Source organism: Fistularia commersonii, chromosome 4, assembly GCF_037954325.1.
Source record: "Fistularia commersonii isolate RoL2024-O1a breed Wild chromosome 4, RoL_Fcom_v1.0, whole genome shotgun sequence".
NCBI classification, from domain to species: Eukaryota; Metazoa; Chordata; class Actinopteri; order Syngnathiformes; family Fistulariidae; genus Fistularia; species Fistularia commersonii.
Window position 1 is genome coordinate 17496951 of NC_141287.1, and position 19469 is coordinate 17516419.

Here is a 19469-nt window from a genome sequence, read left to right on the forward strand (position 1 = left end):
CAATGTCCTTTTTTGTGGATACTTATGAGAAGAAAATTTTACAGGCATCTGTTTGTAACACCAATGACTGTACATTTCAATGAATCTATTTAAAATTGCACTCTGCGACACCAGAGCGGCAAGTGGCAGCAGTTGAATCGCATGCAGATTCTGCTGTTTGAAGTTGCATGCACATTGTTTTTATAGAAAACCTCCTGACCGCACACATTCCTGTACAGTCATTCCTGTCCTAGGAAAGCAAAAGCAAACGATGCCACCCTGCATCTTAATACCGGCTGTAGTCAGCAAGAGCGAAAGTGAGGAATCATTGCTGCTGAGAGGAAATGCTCCGTCCCCATCATGGGGTCAGTCGATCATCTGAATTGACCGTTTTCCAGTTTGAATTTAATCAGGGTTTTGTTTTGTTTTTTTTTATCTCTGTAGCAAAGAGCCAGATAGCACAATTCCTTTTAACATTCTAAAGTTGCTCATTTCATAACCGTCACAAACCATCCAGTAAGTCCAATGTAGAGGGTGTAGAGGGTGATTTTGCCATTTTGTACATTAGTTGCAGAAAATATAGATGTGTTTACAATACTTTTTCTGGTCTCTTTGGTCTCAAGCACCAGGTTATTTGATACACGCACACACTTCAATTCATGTAACTGTTATAAATAGACCAAACTATTACCTAATTCCTAAAAATTTGCTACAGTCGACCTTAGTCTTCTTTTAAGATATAAATGCTGATTGCGAATGACTGATTTTGTCTCTGCTCTGCTGAAGCTTGCAGACATGGTGGCACCATCTCGGTTCGTCTAACCCGCCTCCTCATCCTTAAAAGTGCTCTCAAGGTTATGTGCTTCACATCTTCAGCGTGTGTGGCTGGCATTAACATTGAGTTTAATAACTGAAAATTGTCGATTTTCTTTTTATTTAAATAATGCTGCAAACTGTAAAAGAGCAGAATGTCCAGTTAGACTAGATTAGCAATGGATTATACACCAAGCCAGATAAAGTCACATGTAACTAATGATGCGTTCATGTTGGTATTCCAGCCACTGCTAAGAATGTGATTATTGATTATATGGTAATATTTATTTCTGCTGAAGCAGAACTGATGCCACATGGAGCCTAAAACTGCTTGACAGAAACAGCCATCTCCCTGTCATCCGCTTTGTCCTCACCTGTCTACAGAATATTTAGCGAAAAGTGCTTTCCGTTTCCACTGATAGCAACCTAACCGAGCAGCGGTCAGGGCTTTTCATAGAAGAATACACTCATAATGGTAAATTGTCCTCTGCTGGTCCCATCCCATCAGCCAGAAGCAAAAGCACGACGCATCATATACATAACATTATTAATTAAGATTAATAATTTAAGAAATAAAAAGAAGGGGGAAAAGCATGGATAGAATTATTGCACCTATTGCACCTATTCAAAGAAATTCAAAATATATTATAGATATATCCTGTACCTTAGCTATGATTGTTTCGTGTTTTATGTTAATACCTCAGGTTTCTGTTCCAAAGTGCTCGTTTTACGACTTGTCATATTTTGTGTTACCATAAATGTCACATGTAGAGGCTGTATAAGAGCATATCTTTTCCTTTGTACCCGCTGTGTATCATCATCTTCCCTTTAGGGTTTAAACATAGTTTAATCAACTTTTGAAAGCTTACCCTCTATCTCACGTCTACTTTGCCTCTGCAGCTCATTCGGACAGTTTATCTATAGATTAGGCACACATTTTGTCACTATGGCTCATTAATCCCTCCCGTAAGAAGGCCACATCTGCTCTTCAGCGCTTGGTAGAAATCCAACAGAGCACCGGACGGCATTGGATATCGGTTTTATGCCGTCTCATTATTATTGTCTTGTATGTGGAATGTGATACTTTACTTGTCAAGCACTCATGACTCAGGCAGGGATAATCTCATGAAGACCTTCCCATTACCGAGGTGGATGCATTTTCTCGGCAGATGGAGCCCTGATAGACTTATCGTTGTGTATCTCACAGATAGCACGCACTGGTACAGTCCATGCAGCTACAGTAGATAAATCAGGCTCAGTGCAGACAGACCATCCATGTTCAAATAAATACTTAAGTGATTCTTGGATTTAAATACTCAACTGTGCATTCTTGGTCCAAGACTACAATTATTCTCTTCCCCAGCACTCTGCCCGTAACTGCAAAAGTGATATGTCTAGTGTGTATTTGACTTGTATTGTGCAGATGATGACATAACCGCACTGTTGAGTGTTCTTGTCTTCACTGATTTAAAGATAATTTCTATTTTCTATGTCAGTCTTCTATATAATGGTGACCCAATGGCCTTTATAGTTTGTGTTTGGGTTGAGCGTTTTATTCCTTGAATGCATGACACAGCACCCAAGGAACTTCAAGATAAAACCTCTGTAACACATTGATCTGTGTGTTTTTGTCCAGGTGAAACCCAAAGTGATCGAGCCGTTGGATTATGAAAATGTGCTGGTGCAAAGGAAGACCCAGATCCTCAGCGATGTCCTCCGAGACATGCTGCAGTTCCCGCTGGAGGACTTTGAGGTAAGTTTTGTCCCTTTTCAACTGAGGAGTTTTTTTGTTTTTTTTTTTTGGACTGAATGCATCATTCTGCAGTGACGAACAGCCAAAGCACTCAAGAATGACAGTTATATGCTCTGTAGGTCAGTGGTATTTGTAGGATGTATAGTGGCTGTTAAGTCTGTCATGCAATTGTGTGTAGCCAAGGGAAAAGTAACAACACTGGCAGGTTTGGATTTGCACTTTGGCTTCTCGTGTGACTGCTGTGAACAATACTTTCAGTCCGGATAGAAAGCGATTTGAATAATGTCTTTCAGGGTTCTACTTAAACATAATTGTGTTTTGAGAATCTGATCTAAGATCATACAAGGTTACACTATTTTGTATTATCTGACCACCATCATGGGCCAGCCTCCCTCTTGCGTGTTTTCTTTTGTTTTATTTGTTTGGCTTTGCAGTCTTTTCCTTTGGTCCAGAAGTTTCCAGTGTTGTGAGTGCTGGGTGCGGTCATTCACAGCGGGTTTCCTTTGTTTACATCCTTCCATGCTATAGCAAGAGAGGGGTCAGGGGCCATCTGTTTAATTGGCTCATTCTGGCTGCAATGTTGTGACAGAGTAAGTGTTATCTCCAGCCACATTCTACAGGACGTATTTTCCCCTCACACTTTCCACATCCAGGTTGGAAACATTTAAAATGGAAAAGTGGCCCAATGGCACCCGGCGACACTGATGGCATCACCAAAGGAATTTTTTCATTAAAAGAAGTCTCTCAACAACCATAACAATATATCACATTACCTGAAAATTGACCGTGCAACCTGTCTCTTATAGTATTATTGAGCAGCATTTTTATAGAGCTGCATTTTTTTGTCATAGTTGTCATAGATCCAAACTGTTCTGTCCCTATAAAAGAGAGATTCTTCATAGGACGCTGCACATACAAGAAGTTTTCAAAGATGAGTGAACGTTTTGCATGAGAGAAATTCTTCGAAAGCAGTCAGAGAATCAGGACTTACTTGTACTGTTTGAAAGCTCCAGCACCTGATTTGTAGGATCAAGTTCAATCTGAAGTACTACGGGTTTGTATCATTCTGTTTTTTTGGAGCGTCATAACAGCTCTATTACAAAACATGATACCCCTCGAAGGCAGCAAATGGGCTTTTATGCCTTTTATGACTCTGTTCGTTTTTATTTTATTTTGTCTTCTTTGTTTTTCTAGTTTTCAGCTTTTTTCCGTATCATTGCATATTAACCACACAAAATAACCGTAACCGGATCATATTTCTTTATGCTCATATTCTTGTGGGTTTGATAAGAGGACTTGCCGATACAGAGGGACAGCAAGGTCCAACAGGAATTTTAGTATTTAATCATCTGTTTTTTTCACTCTAAATAGTGAACGGAGACAACAGTGAGTCTTTAGTTTCAAAGAAATACGTTTTTTTTTTTTCTCTGCTTCTGTAAGAATAAGATAAATATCATGTCATCTACTGACTGAAAGTGCAACATCGTGCACTCTGTTACACTCGGTAGTTCCTTCAGGAAAATTATCCATCGGAGGGTTTGTCGATGTTGGCACTGTTCCCGAGAGATCTGAAATAATCTGAGAAAGACATTGATGTGAGATATTGTGTGGAGTATCGTAGTGCAAAGTCCGGTTTATTTCCAGTCACCACTCATTGCGCTGCGAAAAATCTCGACGCGGCAGGAGCGTATCGAATAGACTCAAGGTGAAAAGGTTTGCCGAGGGCTGGCAGCCGGGTGTACAGTGACACAAGGCAGCCTTGACTTTCTTCTCCTGTGTCATGCTCTTCAAGCCTCCTGCTAAGAACAGAACAGAGACTTACATACAAGCAGTGCATTGTGAGGGGCTGACAGGTGATTCGGATTCGGGGGGTTGAAACACCAGAGGCACAATGATTGAGTGTAACATCTGTACGGGCCTCCGAGCCTCTTTCAGTCAGGTTTTTGGTCAGCCTCTGTGTCAAGGACGAATCGGTGGTTGGTTGAAAGGAGGCACGGTGAGTGTGTATTGTTAGGGAGGTCTGGATCACCAAAGAGACCGGGCCAAATATCCAGTGCTAGGCGAGGACAAATCCAAGCCAAAAGAAGCAGTAAGAAGTCCTTCGCAGTCAGTTTTTGTTTTGTTTTTTTAGCATGAATCCAATTTTGGACTCCTCTTCCTGAGTAGGAACCTTTATCAATCCTTGACACTATCTTATTCCTGCTGAGAAGTCCAGTTGTGTTGGTATTTTTTTTTTTTTTTTGTCTGTAAGACAAATTGTTTATATCATCTCCATCTGGTTTTCATCAGGAAGTTGTTGGAAGGGTGTATTTTTTCTGCAAGTCTGTGCCCTCTATGGGAGATTTCTGGGGAATTTTGTCTTTGCGAGTCTCACTTATTCTTTGTAAGGCATGCTCAAGACCATCCATCAAAAGCAGGTGGGATATTTCACAGCTTCTCCGATTAAAGTGCCCTAGTGGGTGTTTTTGCTGTCTGTCCTCCATTGTCATGTGAAGCTCCAACCAGGATTGTTCCGAAAAGTGCTGAAGCTTCACTCTGCTGAATTGGACTTCTGATAAGGGAAGGTTTAACAAAAGAAATATTTGTGGCATCCTGCTGCGCACCGGAGCATTCCCTGCTAGTTTTGCTTTTATTTCCCCAAAGAATAACGTGCCTTTCTTTGACAACTCGTCGCCCAATTAAATGCTTCCTGTTGCCCACTTCCAGGCTCACCTCTACGCCTCTTTATTTTTTGCCGCACGGATTTTGAAGATTACCATCTCCCCTGCAGGAAACCTGCCTGCAGAGAGGAAGAGAGAACTAGGGGTTCTTAGATACAAGCCCAGTATGGAATTTGTCATAACAGACTAATGCCTGGACTAACACCGTAAGACATTAAGTCCAAAAGTCATTCAAAAGAACAGGGAGATCATTAACGGACTTGCTACTTGTTTTTGCTTCCCATATTTGTTTTTGTTTTCTTCATCTTCTGAGTCCCTTTAATTTGTGTTTAAATGTCACATCATAGGATATTTTGCCAATCGTTGTTTTCAGTCAGCAGTTGGCTGTTTGTTTTTCAATAGATAAACGTAGGAGTGGATTAATAGATGGCCGAAGCCTTTCCACATCCAAATAGAATTTGTCTGAGTAGTCTTCGTAATATGATGTTCATACTCTCTGCCAAAGGCAATATTGTGGCTTTGAGCTATGAAAATAGAATAATTTAGCGAATAATACCTCTGCCATGAATTGAAGTCTAAATTTATCTAATATGGTTATTATTTGTATAACACACAGTCATAGCAAACAATTTCGGTTGTGTTCGCCTTGTGGTGTTTGAGTTTGTTTTGTCTCTTTTTTTTTTCATATCCGGTGTCTCATCGAGGCATATTATTATATCTGAATAGGCAATGTTCTGATAAGTTTTATTATGATACAGTGGAAGAATACCAGAGGGAACTTAATATTTGTTTTTGTGCAAAGACAATTCTTTAAAAAGAGTTTCTGTGTGTGAGTGTGTCCTATGAATAAATGACAATGCCAGATTTTACCTGGTAAATATTAGAGGAGGGATTGAGTTTGGTTCCTGAGTTCCAGGACAGAGCAAACCTTTTGGTCGTGATTGAAGATTTTAAGGAGGTATTAGAGATGTAAAGAAGGTTGATTACTCATCGACCATCTGTACAAAGCTGAAAATGAGCCAGATCCAGCGCATTTCTCAGGATGCCAGCCTTATTTAGAGTTGTAGTTTTTAACCTCACATGGATGTTAGACCTTTCCATAGCAGTAAATATCGCGGGGAATACAGTATCTATCACACTCGGACAACTTGGAAAAGTGTCCGGCTGACTGGATTTCCTTAACACAGTAATTACTTTGATCGTGTTTGTACTGTATCTGTCCTAATCACAGTCCTGCACTATCTCACAGATTTTAACTTTGAGGCGGCAAGGGAGGAGTCTGTATCCCACAGTGCCTGAAAATGCAGAAAGGGAGGCCCAGAGTCTTTTCGTCCAGGAGGTAAGTCTGTACAGTTACTGAAAACACAATCCAAAATTATTGTAACATCTTTATCAGCACTTTAAAAGGCACTGCCAGATAAAGAAAATGCCTCGTAATGTGAGAGTGACTGATAGTGACAGATCGTGGAAAGTCTAGCACAAGAGGTCAAATAGTTGGTATGGATCACTTTAATGCACTACACAAACACATCCGTGCAAAATTATTAGTGTAATTACCATATTTGTTACGTAGAGCTGATGTAAGTAGTGCTTCACTTGTTTTACAGGTCTCTTCTTGTACTGAGCCGCCATAAAACTTTAAATGGTGTGAACTGATCGTTCCTCAGAAGGGTGTGGTATAACCTCAGCGCTGTATATTTAAGCCAGGGAAATCATTACAAAGAGAAGTTATTTTCATATTTATCACACGTCTGGTCATTTTCAATTGGTCTTCATACCACCGACGCCTGCGGTAAAATCCAAATGGAAACCATGTTTTGGCATTAGATGATGGGCCTTTTTCCCCCAGCAGATGATCTTGACACGTCCTTGCAGGGGAAACACTCGTCTGCAAGATGACATTAATTGTGTTCCTGCTTTACTTTGGTGGCTCTGTCAAATAGCTCTAATACTTAATCAAGTGGAATCATAGAAAAATCTCAGAGGTGATACTAGTATTTTTGTAGTGTCGCAATGCAACTGTGATCATACGTGATTCTTACACGTGCACCGGAAATGTTTAAAACTTCTGTATTCAAATTTTTATCCTGCTTAGCAAGCTCTGCAGTTTTCAGGTGATCGCCCACCCGTTCAATCGACCACCCATTCAATCCATTTGCTCCTGTTCCAAAAGAGTGATTTTATTATTTGTAAAAAAAAAAGTCAAATCTGTGGCAGCCTTTAGGGAACGTAAAACCCTCGGTCTGGGGATTCCATCACAATTAGTCAGTGTGAATCAAATGTAAAGGATTCAAAATCAGGAATGACGCGTACCCGTACTCACCTTCTCGTGAGTAACGGTCTGCCTCAGCTGTTGCTCACTCGCCTGCAGGTTAAAACACGCCTCCGAATGTCTTCACACATGTCATCACCCAGGTGTTTGAGGTTCAACTGATGTGCGAGAGCTGCTTCGGGTCAAGATTGTTAAGATCTGGACTGTAGATGAAATGTAATGCCTCCGGTAGATTCGGCTCGGCTGTAGTAGTCTAAGTAAGATTGATGATGATATGTTTTCCAGGTTAATTTGTATTTTCCTAAAAAAAAAAAAAGACATTCTTGAGCATAGAATTTCCTTTAATTCCGCCACAGGGTTTTCTTGATCTTTCCTTTCGCCAAGTATTTACAAATTTATGGAAGTTGTTTGGGTCTTGTCCAACCCACGGCTTAATGTTATCGTCAAATTCAATAAACGCTGAAGTTGGTCGACATAATGACGGACTGTTTTCTTTATTGGCAAGGGGGTGTCTTATTGATAATCAGCCAAAATGACACCCCAAAAGAAAAAAGAAAATAATGAAAAACAATTATACAATTTTTGAACAATTGTAAAAGGGAACAATCATAACAAATGTACCTGCACTACCTTGTGGCCATTGTAACTTGTTTCGTAAGGTCCTCTTATTTTCCACTGTGTGAAAGTAAGCCCAAATTTAGTCGCTAATTATTTCCAGTTGGTGCTGATAAAACAACTGTTCATTGCCAAGAATGACCCTGATTTGGTTTACAATGTGAAATTTTGGGCTTTCACTTTGTTTTTGTCTTAAAAGCCAAAACCTACCACACGCCAAGCTTTATCCTCCCAAGTCAAAGTTCCCTCAACCCCTTTGTTTAATGTCTGTAAGACAAAAAAAATACCTGGTGGAGTGTTGTGAGACATTACCAGCACAGCTGCAAATCCCAACCCAGCAAGAGTCTCCTTGTATCTGATCAGGTTGCATTTTGTGGGCTTGGTGGGGCAGCACTGGAGAATTTATGTAGCAGTACAAGTGGCCTGCTGCTGTGGGCCCTGTCCCATCCCATGATAATGCCTTTTCCAAGAAAGGGAGTAGAAGATACACTCCCTCTGAGGTGGTGTTGGTGTATTTTAAAACGAGGCGGAATGTTAATGCTCAACTCTTGTCTGTCGAATCAAGGCGGAGTTGCTGCCGGAGTTAGGAGGCTCTTAATATTGAGAAATGATGGGTATGCGAGCCAATTATTTCGGCGTTTCTTGGACTTAGACTGATTTTGGTGCAGCAAATGGAGAGGGTGTGGGGAGAAAAAAGTTAATAGGGTCATGCCATTATCCCACAGGTTCAATTATAAAAACCCCACAGAACTATTTTGATCACTTTTTTTCATTCATTATTAAGTGAAACTCAATCAACACCATTATTTCCATATGGAACCGCCGCATCTCATCCATCCCCATTACCGGTGGCGACTTAACCCCACATTTAAATGCTTCCACTTTTAACAACAACTGTAGCCATAAAGTGGCAAGCTGTATTTCATCATCATAAAAAAAAAAAAAAAAAAACATTGTTTGCCATATTTTGGTGTTTTCATTCTTTGTGTTTAGTGCATCAAGACCTACAAGACCGACTGGCATGTTGTCAACTACAAATACGAGGACTATTCCGGAGATTTTCGACAGCTACCAAAGTAAGTGGTTAGTCACAAACCCCAACTCTTCACCTTGCTATTCTCACAGAGGCAATGTGGAAATATGCCAAGACATTCTTGAGATGGGCAAGTAAGAGCAGTTACTCTGAATATTACATGAATACCTGAGATTTTAAACAAAAGCACTCATTCACATGGTGTTTTTTAGGGCTGTCAGTTTAGCCGGTGCACTTTTGTAATTTTCCCGCAGCTGTGACTGTGTTTTTGAGAAGTCATTTTTCCCTTGAGCGGAAAAAAAAAAAAAAAATCAGGGGATGGTCATCATGTCCTGCCCCTTCCCTGAAGAATATTACTTTTGCTGTCGGTACGTCAGAATATGGGCTGATGCTGACCTTGACATTGTCACTGCTGCCAAACACTTTGCCACTTCACAGAATCTGGGGGAAGTGAAAACAATGCGTCATGACGTGCATCAACTGATCAAAACCTTCTTTTCAAAGTCTTACCATCGGTCTGTAGCAGACAAAATACTGCCCTGTGTGTGTTTTAAACCCTCCTGCAATATCGTCCCCAGAACGGTTTGCCTTTTTGGCTATTTTGAGTACGGTGCATATTATTAAAATGAAAAGTAATCAAGAGCAGCATTTTATAACTCTTTAGAAATTACATGCAAAAGTAACATAAGCCATTTGGTGACATCGTTCAACTTGAGATAGCAGGTAAATATGGACGGCAATTGTGATAAATGCAATTGTTTGACATCATATAAACTAAGTGTATCAGTTACGTGTAATTTATTTATCATATAAATACAGAGGAGAGAGATTTCAGTCACTCAGAGCGTTTTGATATTTCGTTATTTATCTATGCAATGTTTGTCTTATCTCCTTGTTAACGAATGTTGATATTACACTTGACAGTAAAGTGTCCAGGCCTGACAAACTGGCGGCCCATGTGTATGAAGTGGACGAGGATGTTGATAAAGACGAGGTGAGTTCCTGTCTTTCCATCCTTATTAGTCATTTACAGTATACGGACCCTTTTACCGACATCCCTGGTACGATTTACCAGAAAAGCGTGTGAGTTGTATTGGCCGTTGAATGTTTCCACTGTCTGGAAAACCTGTGCTAAATTTAACGTGTATCATTACTGTCATTGAGTTTGGCTAACAAATCCACTTTCTGTCTAAGCAAATAGAGATAATTACATTTGATAATCTTCAAAGATTATTGGCCGTGACATTTACATTGTGGATTACATTGCACAGCACATGGCTGAAATATGACATTGCATTACATAGTAATACAAAGTACAAAGTATTTTTGTTTTTCTACCTATAGAAAAGAGATCTTTTGTTTTCAAAGCAAATATTTGGATTCATTTGACTAGTTCAGGTTGGCACAACTGTGACTGAGACCCAGTTATTCGTCACACGAAGGGGTCTTCACCTAATGTTGGATGTTTTTGACATCTCACGTCGAAGTACGTCTCAACAAGGCAGGAAAATATACTCGCAATTTGTCGAGTTATGGAACTAGGAATCGTTGATGTTTCTTTTCATCCTGTGTTGATTCTTGCAGATGGGTGAGCCGCGCGCTTTGGGTTTACATGGGTCAGGGTCGCAGCACGTCCTGCTCAGCCTCATCTGGATGACAAGCTCCAAAAAAATAAGCCTCGTGGCTGCTCTGTCTCTTGCTTCTCAACAGTTGTGCCAAGATTTGTGTTTGTTAGAGAGGTTGCTTGGGTAGATTAAACAAAAGCAGAGGACCATTTGTTTTTGTTCCCCTAATGAATTTGGTTTTAATCAAAAAACATTTCAGGACAACACGTCAGTTAGATTATTCATCTTCCTTGAGTGAGTAGTGTTTATTTATTGATATATATTTTGCTGTCTTCATTTGTCTTTGAATCTTCTCAAGTAAACTGGAGGTCAGACTGAATGAACCCAGTGATTTGTTGCTCTCTAGAGAGAGACTTCTAAATGTTGTCTAGACATTAGCTTGGAGAAGCAGGCACTGAACCTTTCCAGATGCTTTTCAGATCTCTCCACAAGGAACTTTAAAATATTCAAATTCCTGCCAGGATTTAAAAAAAAAAAAACGTTTTTTTTTTTTTTTCCTTTATGAGATCGAGAAAGGAAAAAGCAGAGGTGCTACAAGACATGGATGAAGACATCTTGAACGGCCGTTCGGTCTTTCGAGTGTGTGAGAGTCAGGTGTACAGATCTTCACCGCTACCTTTCCACATTAAGGCATGGAAGGTATCGGGTTTTCCGTGCAAGGATGATGGGAACCCGGGAAGAGCCGTCTGGACCGTACCCGTCTCCTCTACCCTTTCAATCCTCCTGAAATTGGTTTATTTGGAAAGATCTTCGCATCGGGTTGATCTCGGTTGCTTTGTTTTGTCACGCACGATCTCTCTCAGTGAAGGACATGACCTCGTGCGACCCACCGCCGAAGTGTGAGATGATCAGGTGCATGTGTTTCGGATCTCCCGCACAGATCTTGATATTTATTTGGGTTCACAGTCGTAGTTTGTTGAATGTTCTTCTTTCTGCTTGTTTTCACTGAGATAGACCTACATCAGGTTGGACTCGTGTCAAGATCAGGCATTTCGTACACAGTGAGACAATTCTTTCAGAAGGCGTGTCAGAGCCTCGATGTTATAAAATTGTGACATGATTGAAAGTATTTTTTTTTCCTCTTATGAGAAAAGCATGTTTCTTCGACCAAAATGATTGGATTTTTTTTCCTCTATATTTTACTCCTCTTTCAACAGTTGTCATTTGATAAATGATGAACATTTTCCGCCTTTTACCTGGGTTGAACATGACGTTTTAGCAACAAATTGCCAGTGTTATGATTTATCACAAATTTTATTTGCAAAGGGTACAAATGTCCCCATTCTGCTTCTTTGTCTTCTGCAGGATACAGCCTCCCTGGGATCCCAGAAAGATGGCATCACCAAACACGGTTGGCTTTATAAAGGCAACATGAACAGTGCCATCAGCGTTACAATGAGGGTGGGATACACTTAATACGACACGCTACCAAAACCTTTCGATGTATACTAGCTGCAATTTGTGTCTTTGCAGCTTCGCTTAAATGCAATCTTTCATGGTGGTCGTGATGAGCTGACAGAAAATTCCCAATTGCTTCGAAAAATCTTTTAGAAAAAAAAAAGGGGGTTAGAAAAAAGGATTAAACTGTGCATTTGCATGAAAATTTGCCAAATGTTGCACAATTTCTCTTTGTTATGAAAAGACATTCACTTTATGTAATCAAATATATAAAATCCTACTACAGCTTTCATGCAATTACATTGGATGGAATTACATGCAAAAGTAGTAACACAGATTATTAAAGAAAAGTGAGTTACAATGTAAATGAAATGTTATTAGATGTTGTAAAGTTTTGTTACATAGTGATCAAGTTATGCATTATCCAGATTAAAATTGAATATTTTTTTATCTCGGAAGAAATATTTTTGTTCATAGTTTAGGTAAAGTCATCATAATTTAACATTTTCTTGACCCGCATCTAAAATTGTTATGTGTTCTAATTTTGCAGTCATTTAAGAGACGATATTTTCACCTCACCCAGCTGGGGGACGGCTCCTACAATTTAAACTTCTACAAAGATGAAAAGATCTCCAAAGAGCCCAAAGGGACCATATTTTTGGACTCCTGTATGGGCGTTGTGCAGGTATTCAACTTCTCACTTCTGGCACAAAAGGCGGTGATTATGAAAGTGCAGGAACTCCGTGTGCTGCAGGTGCTTTGCCAAACAGGATGTCTCTCCTGGCACTGTGGTATTAAAGGATGCAACCAGGTCCCCACTGAACATTAATATGACATTTACCAGAAATAACCTGAGAATACATCCAGCGTAAGTTCCTTTCTACGGTTCGGATGTATTTTCAATCTTGCTTGGTATACCTTAAAATAAAGCAGCCAATACGTTATTGCTCTAACAATGATGGAGCTGCTGAAAGCTGCCTTGCCCATCTCCCTGAAACAGGAGCTTTCCCCCAAGGTCATGTTTTACTGCTGACTTTGTGTCGGCATGAACAAGGTGAATGCCGAGGTTTCGCTTCTATACACGGATTCACAATTGATGCGACCTGTTGGCATCTGAATGCGAGCAGGAACCCCAAGGGGCAATATCATGTTTTTATCATCTCAGCAGATATTTTCACGGGTGAGGCACCCTGCTAGTTTCAGTCTTAATATTTATCGAGGAAAGAGGAGCAGGATTTGGTTGCATTTTAGGTGGAGGGAAAGTTGGATTGGAGTGGGGAAAATAAGAAATAAAATATAAAATGCCCTATATACTACTATTTTGGCTCAACGGAGTTGTCCTAAAGTCAAAAATTTTGAAGCTGGCTTGAAAAGAACTTAATTTCTGTTTATCGGATAAAATCAACTGAACTTTTCTTTGGAAACCAGCTTTACAAAAAATGATTTATTTGTCATCTTCTATACGGATCAGTATTTTAATTTTTTTTTTTTTTTTTTTTTTTTAACGCATGAGCATTTAATTTCGTCCTTTGGCCATAATTTTAACGCCCTTAACTGCAATTGGACAGTTTTATAGAGAGAAACCCCGTGTTTTAGATGAGCACGAGTAGATTTCATTTCCACTCAGACATGCAATAATACCGCTTTTCTTGGTATATCTTGGATATCATAGTTTATTTCTGATGCTGCCATTCTACATGAACTAGAAATACATCAGACAAATTAGATATCTCGAATTATGTTCGGATGTGCTTAATTATACACATCTCATGATTTGTTGCTAAATAGACCACAGGTCATTGGTCCTTTGTGTACCATATATAGTTGTGTGTTTTCTACTCAGCTTACAAAGATAATATGGCTTATAATTCAACCAGCAGTCTGTGTGCGCAACTGCAGATGTTTAACTATGTAGCTGCAAAGGCATCTGGAGTGACGTCATACTGGGCCTCAAGTTGCCGTTGCACTTTGTTAAGATGCCAACATATATTTCTGACCGACCAAGAATTTCTCACATATCAGCATACGATTTTAATGTACAATACTGTTATTACTTTGAACCTGGTTTTAATGAGAGACTGAGTAATGCTGCGCCTTCAAGTTCTGCTACCTATCAACTGATTAAGTCAAGACCGGTTTCATTCCTGCCCTAAACATCTCCCGGCGTGTGTTTACTCAGCGTTACCATGAAGATAACTTCTGTCCTTGCAGTCACTCCCACTATGTTGCTGTACTGTGTTAGGAAAGCTACGGTGAAGCCAACATAGCAGCCAGCTCAATTTCGAATAAAGACATAATTTTATAGAAAAAAAAAAAAAAGCTTGTGTATTTTCATGGAGCTGTTTATGTGACAATCCCAGGCACGGTCACAATGGCAGCTCTGTTTTGTGGAGGAGCTACAGCTGAATAAGCACGTACAGTATAGCTTATTTAGAATAAGCGGTGAAGCCGGTGATGCAAAATCCCGAGTGAGGCAGTGACATCACTCTTTATGGCTGTTGTGAGGTTATACTTTCACTCTGGTGAACCACTTAACTGCATTGTGTCACTTTTTTGTCACACACGTGGGAATACTACGTCCCTAAACAGCAGACTGTCCATCTGCTTTCTGTGACAGTCACTTTATTTCTGGATTAGCCGACCCCCTACATTGAAAATCAGTGACTCCCACTTTATGATTTTTTTTTTTGTTGTGAAATAATGTAATTTGATCGTTTATCACACGCTATTGTACGGAGCTTATTATCAGAACAAAAATAAGTTCGCTTGAACATGGAGTTAGAATTAAAGGAAAAGTGTAACAAAACACATATTTAGACATACATATATATGTGATATGTATGTGTGTGTGTGTGTGTCTGTATGTTTTTCTTGCATAGTGAAATATATCCATCTTAATAATTTTAGTCTTATTTCCCATGTAAAACTCTAGATGCTTCTGCATCTGGAATCATGGCCTGTATTCTCAAGATAATCCACTGATTAGTCATGGGAAATCTAATATTGATATATGGGGTGTAGTAAGTTCAAGAAACCAATTTAGCAACAGAGATTTTGTTTTTATTTAGGGGCTGGATTTATTGATGTATTTTTTATTTTTTATTTTTTTAAATGTAAATATATAAACCTGCAGTCATCTTCCTCTGCTTAGCCGGTAGGCAGGGCTCTCACATATTCTGGAAAATCTGGAAAACAGTTTAACAGTTTTCCACTTAAAAAAAAAACACATGGAAATTGAAGGGGAAGAAAAGGTGCCCTGGAAAATCCTGTGTTGTGCTGGAAAATTATGAAAACATCATTCCATTATTCTATACTGTTTCATCTATGAGAATTATTTTCCTGTTTTTTAAATAAATGACTTATTTTTCCTCATTAATTTATCAAATGAATAGTGCAACAGATTCGAAAATAATTCCTTCCTCTCTCAGAATCATATTAGTGTTGGACCAACATCGTGGTCTGTAAAACCAGTTTGACTGTTTGAATTGTTGAAATGTTCCTGGGAAAAGTCCTGAAAACTGATCCACAATGCGCATAATGTCCACTTTTTAGTACTTAGTAGTGAAATTTTAAGATTCCTCATTAAAACCGCAACGTTTTAAAAAACATAAAACCTGTTTTCATCATTTCCATCTCTTTATCCCAGAACAACAAGGTTCGAAGGTTTGCTTTCGAGCTGAAAATGCAGGATAAGAGCACCTACCTGCTGGCCGCCGACAGCGAACTGGAGATGGAGGAGTGGATCAACACACTCAACAAGATCCTGCACAGCAGCTTTGAGATCGCCATGCAGGAGAAGAGGAATGGAGACACTCATGATGGTGCAACATTTTCTTTTTTTTAATAGGTTAAGGTATTTTCAGTCTTCAGTATGCCTAGTGTAGATTAATCACCTTCAGATATTGTATACATAATAATAATAATTATCTGCTCCTGAGGATCAGGTATATCAATTCATTATTTTGAGTTTATTTGCAGTGACATGTATATGTGTTTTTAGGTAAGACTTTATTTATTCACAGCACCACCCACCAGTCGCCACTTCTTCCCGGCTCACTATTATGCGTGTATTCTGTGGCGGTGTGATACAGGACCACCCAGACTTTTAATACTCACCTCCTGTCTCACTGGAGGCTTAGTTATGGAGGAAAGACGGTGAATGCTTCTGCACACAACGCTCCACTAATCTTCCTAAGTCCTCAGCTTGTATTAATCATGCCATCTGTAAGGGAAACGAATATTCGGCCAGAGATTGCTCAGCTTTCCTTTAAATATGCCGTCGAGACTTGCAATATTTCCATCTTAATCCTGACCCATTCAAGTGTATGTCTCCCATCCAAACTCAACATGGTGTTAAGGAAGTTTATCATCACAATGGCACTGGAAGATATTATTCCTTTGCATTGTTATTCTGCATCCTGTGATTTCTTGTGCTTTTTTTTTTTTTTTCGTTTTAAGTTTGTATTGTTTTATTTTCTTTCCCAGATGATGATCTTGGAAAGTCAGACAGCTCCTCTGGCAGTATGGATAGCTTTCAGGTAGATTGTACTTTCTTTGGAAAATATTCTTACTGTCACATCATCACACTGAGTTGCACTAGCAAAAGTAGTACACTGGAAAATATGTGTGTGTGTGTGTGTGTGTGTGTGTGTGTGTGTGTGTGTGTGTGTGTGTGTATAGATATGTGTGTGTATGTGTATGTGCATGTATGTGTATATGTATACATGTATACATATATACATGTATATTTATATATATCTAGAATGTAATATATATATATACATATACATATATATATATATATTGTGGCTTGTTGCTCAAGGTGAATAACAGACGATGGAGTGAACAAGAGGAACTGTTTTTGATCAAACCACAACTGTGTTCCCCATCCTTCTAAAGATGATGATTGTTTTTCATTATTTAGCAGCTTTTGTCTCCACTCAGACAATTTAAACTGAACCTGGTATCATGAGATTAGCATCTCAGGATCGTTTATGGTGGTGGACTTTTCCATCATGAATGGGATTTATGGGCTGTTTGTCTTCATTGCAAATTATAACTCACGTTCCCTTAAACCTTAATGTTTAGTTCAATAGACCCCTTTATTATACAGAATTATATCCACATAACATTGGAAGAATGTTGTGGATTTCTAGGGATTAAAACATCTGTGTTCTGACATGACATGTAGACCAATTACTTACATGGTATATTTTTTTTTTATCTAGCTGGATTTTTGTTGTTTTCTAATAAAACCCATCATGCTCATGATGCTAACTGCTGGCAGTAGTTAAGACTTCACTACTGTTAGCCATCAGTTAAGCCATTTCTTCATGGGAGCTGGTGGAAAAAAAAAAAATTGTGCCACCTGACTCCCACCATATGCACGTCAGACCGCTGAAAATCTTAAATGACTTAAAATGTTTTTTTCCTCCTCAGAGCACAAGGGATATAGAATCTAGAATAAGGAGCGAAACCAGATTGAAGCTCTTCACCCTGGATCCTGACACACAGGTAGTTAAACACAATACGCCGTAAAGTTCACCTTCCCACATGGTAATAACATCCATTGGATCGGATGTGAATCATATATAAGTGCGTCTCCTGTACTTTCTTTAGAAGCTTGATTTCTCAGGAATAGAACCGGATGTGAAGCAGTTCGAGGAGAAGTTTGGCAAGCGCGTCCTTGTGAACTGCAACGACCTTGCGTTTAATCTGCAAAGCTGTGTGGCCGAAAACGAAGAGGGGCCAACGACGAATGTAAGGCGGATATTTTCTGACCACAAGCGCCTATTAATCACAGAAATATAATTATCTGCATGACTAAGTACAGCTGAGATGGGTTGTTCTTGCAGTCGGATGGCCTCCCCTCATTATTTTAGCTGTGAAGGACTCCTGTTGGCATAGCAACGAGGCTCCGGGCTTAGTAATGGCAAACAATCTGTGTAATGGAGTCTGATGTCCCGCTGTCCCTCCCAGCAGAAAGTGTCTCCCGAGAACATCCAGTGTTCATCCAACAACCTCCCATGAAATCTCACTGCAGTACTAAATATGTGTCGAGTTACCGCACAGCTATTATAGTTCATCAGATTCATCAGACTGGCGGACAGAATTTATTATAACCATGTCCTAATCAACCATAAGCATTCTTTTTTTTTTTTTTTTTTTTGTTTTGTATAGGTGGAGCCATTTTATGTGACACTGTCGCTGTTCGACATCCAGAATGGTAGAAAAATCTCTTCCGACTTCCACGTAGACCTGAATCACCCGTCCGTCAGAGCCATGAACCCGTGGCCCGCAAACAGCACGCACTATATCAATGGGGGAGGGGACGGCCACCCCGAGGTGCAACAGTTGGTGCACGGAGTACCAGAAACAGCTATGCAGTATCCCAGACTGGTGAAAATAACATTTGATTCATCTAAAATAAATAAAAAAAAATAAAAAAAAGTAAAGTAAAGATTTAGTAAAGATTAAGAAAAATACCGCACATGCTACTCACGGCAATATTTTTATTTCCTATCATTAATGAGAACAATTTATATCCTCATTTTAGGATTGCATTTTAATTTTCCAGCTTATTATGACAGCAATTTGTTGACATAAATACTATTGCAATGTGGTGTATGTTATATTCAATTTTAAAAAAAAAGCGTATTTCCATGTTTCAGCCCTTTGCTGAAGGTTGTCACTGGACCTTCTGAATTTTAATTGAATATCCCTGATATATATTTCTTTATTCATTATGATTTCAAGTACACATTATTTGTCTTATATTTTACATGGTGTCTTTTAATTGTGTAAAATAGTGTTAGTCGACAGCATGCCACAATTATCCTTCAGAGCTAATGCAACTGAAAATAGGGTGAAGATTTTTTAAAGAATAAAATTGTATAATATCTCCACAGGGAGTGTTCTCAGTAACATGCCCCCATCCAGACATCTTCTTGGTTGCTCGCATCGAGAAGGTGCTCCAGGGGGGGATCAACCACTGTGCCGAACCATATATGAAGAGCTCTGACTCCACCAAGGTACTTTCACCGGATTGTTCACATTATTGATTATTGAATGGGATCACGGCAGGCAGGGAATGCATTTGTGTTTCATTTTGTGTTTGTCCGTCAGCATCTTCTATGTGTAATCGCCTCACACTTAGCAGCGTGCTGAATATTTTTCCTTATCCAACACTACCTTGTTTTCAACTAGGTGGCGCAGAAGGTCCTGAAAAATGCCAAGCAGGCATGCAGTCGGTTGGGTCAGTACAGGATGCCCTTTGCCTGGGCAGCACGGTAAGTCTCAGGCACACACTTATATTTTTGAT

The 19469-nt window shown here is 39.4% G+C and overlaps 1 protein-coding gene across 5 annotated transcripts in view; it reads left to right on the forward strand.

Annotated features, from left to right (window-relative positions):
• Positions 1-19469, forward strand: part of LOC147234953 (dedicator of cytokinesis protein 9-like) — a 72530-nt gene that overhangs the window by 29674 nt on the left and 23387 nt on the right. For all 5 annotated transcript variants that reach the window (XM_086145673.1, XM_086145672.1, XM_086145669.1 and 2 more), the window contains exons 2-14: positions 2429-2545; positions 6455-6544; positions 9086-9168; positions 10050-10119; positions 12056-12151; positions 12699-12833; positions 15795-15969; positions 16634-16686; positions 17588-17662; positions 17768-17908; positions 18329-18547; positions 19057-19179; positions 19355-19437. In XM_086145673.1, the coding sequence (XP_086001799.1) occupies positions 2429-2545; positions 6455-6544; positions 9086-9168; positions 10050-10119; positions 12056-12151; positions 12699-12833; positions 15795-15969; positions 16634-16686; positions 17588-17662; positions 17768-17908; positions 18329-18547; positions 19057-19179; positions 19355-19437 (1460 nt within the window). The remainder of the gene's footprint in view (positions 1-2428; positions 2546-6454; positions 6545-9085; positions 9169-10049; positions 10120-12055; positions 12152-12698; positions 12834-15794; positions 15970-16633; positions 16687-17587; positions 17663-17767; positions 17909-18328; positions 18548-19056; positions 19180-19354; positions 19438-19469) is intronic.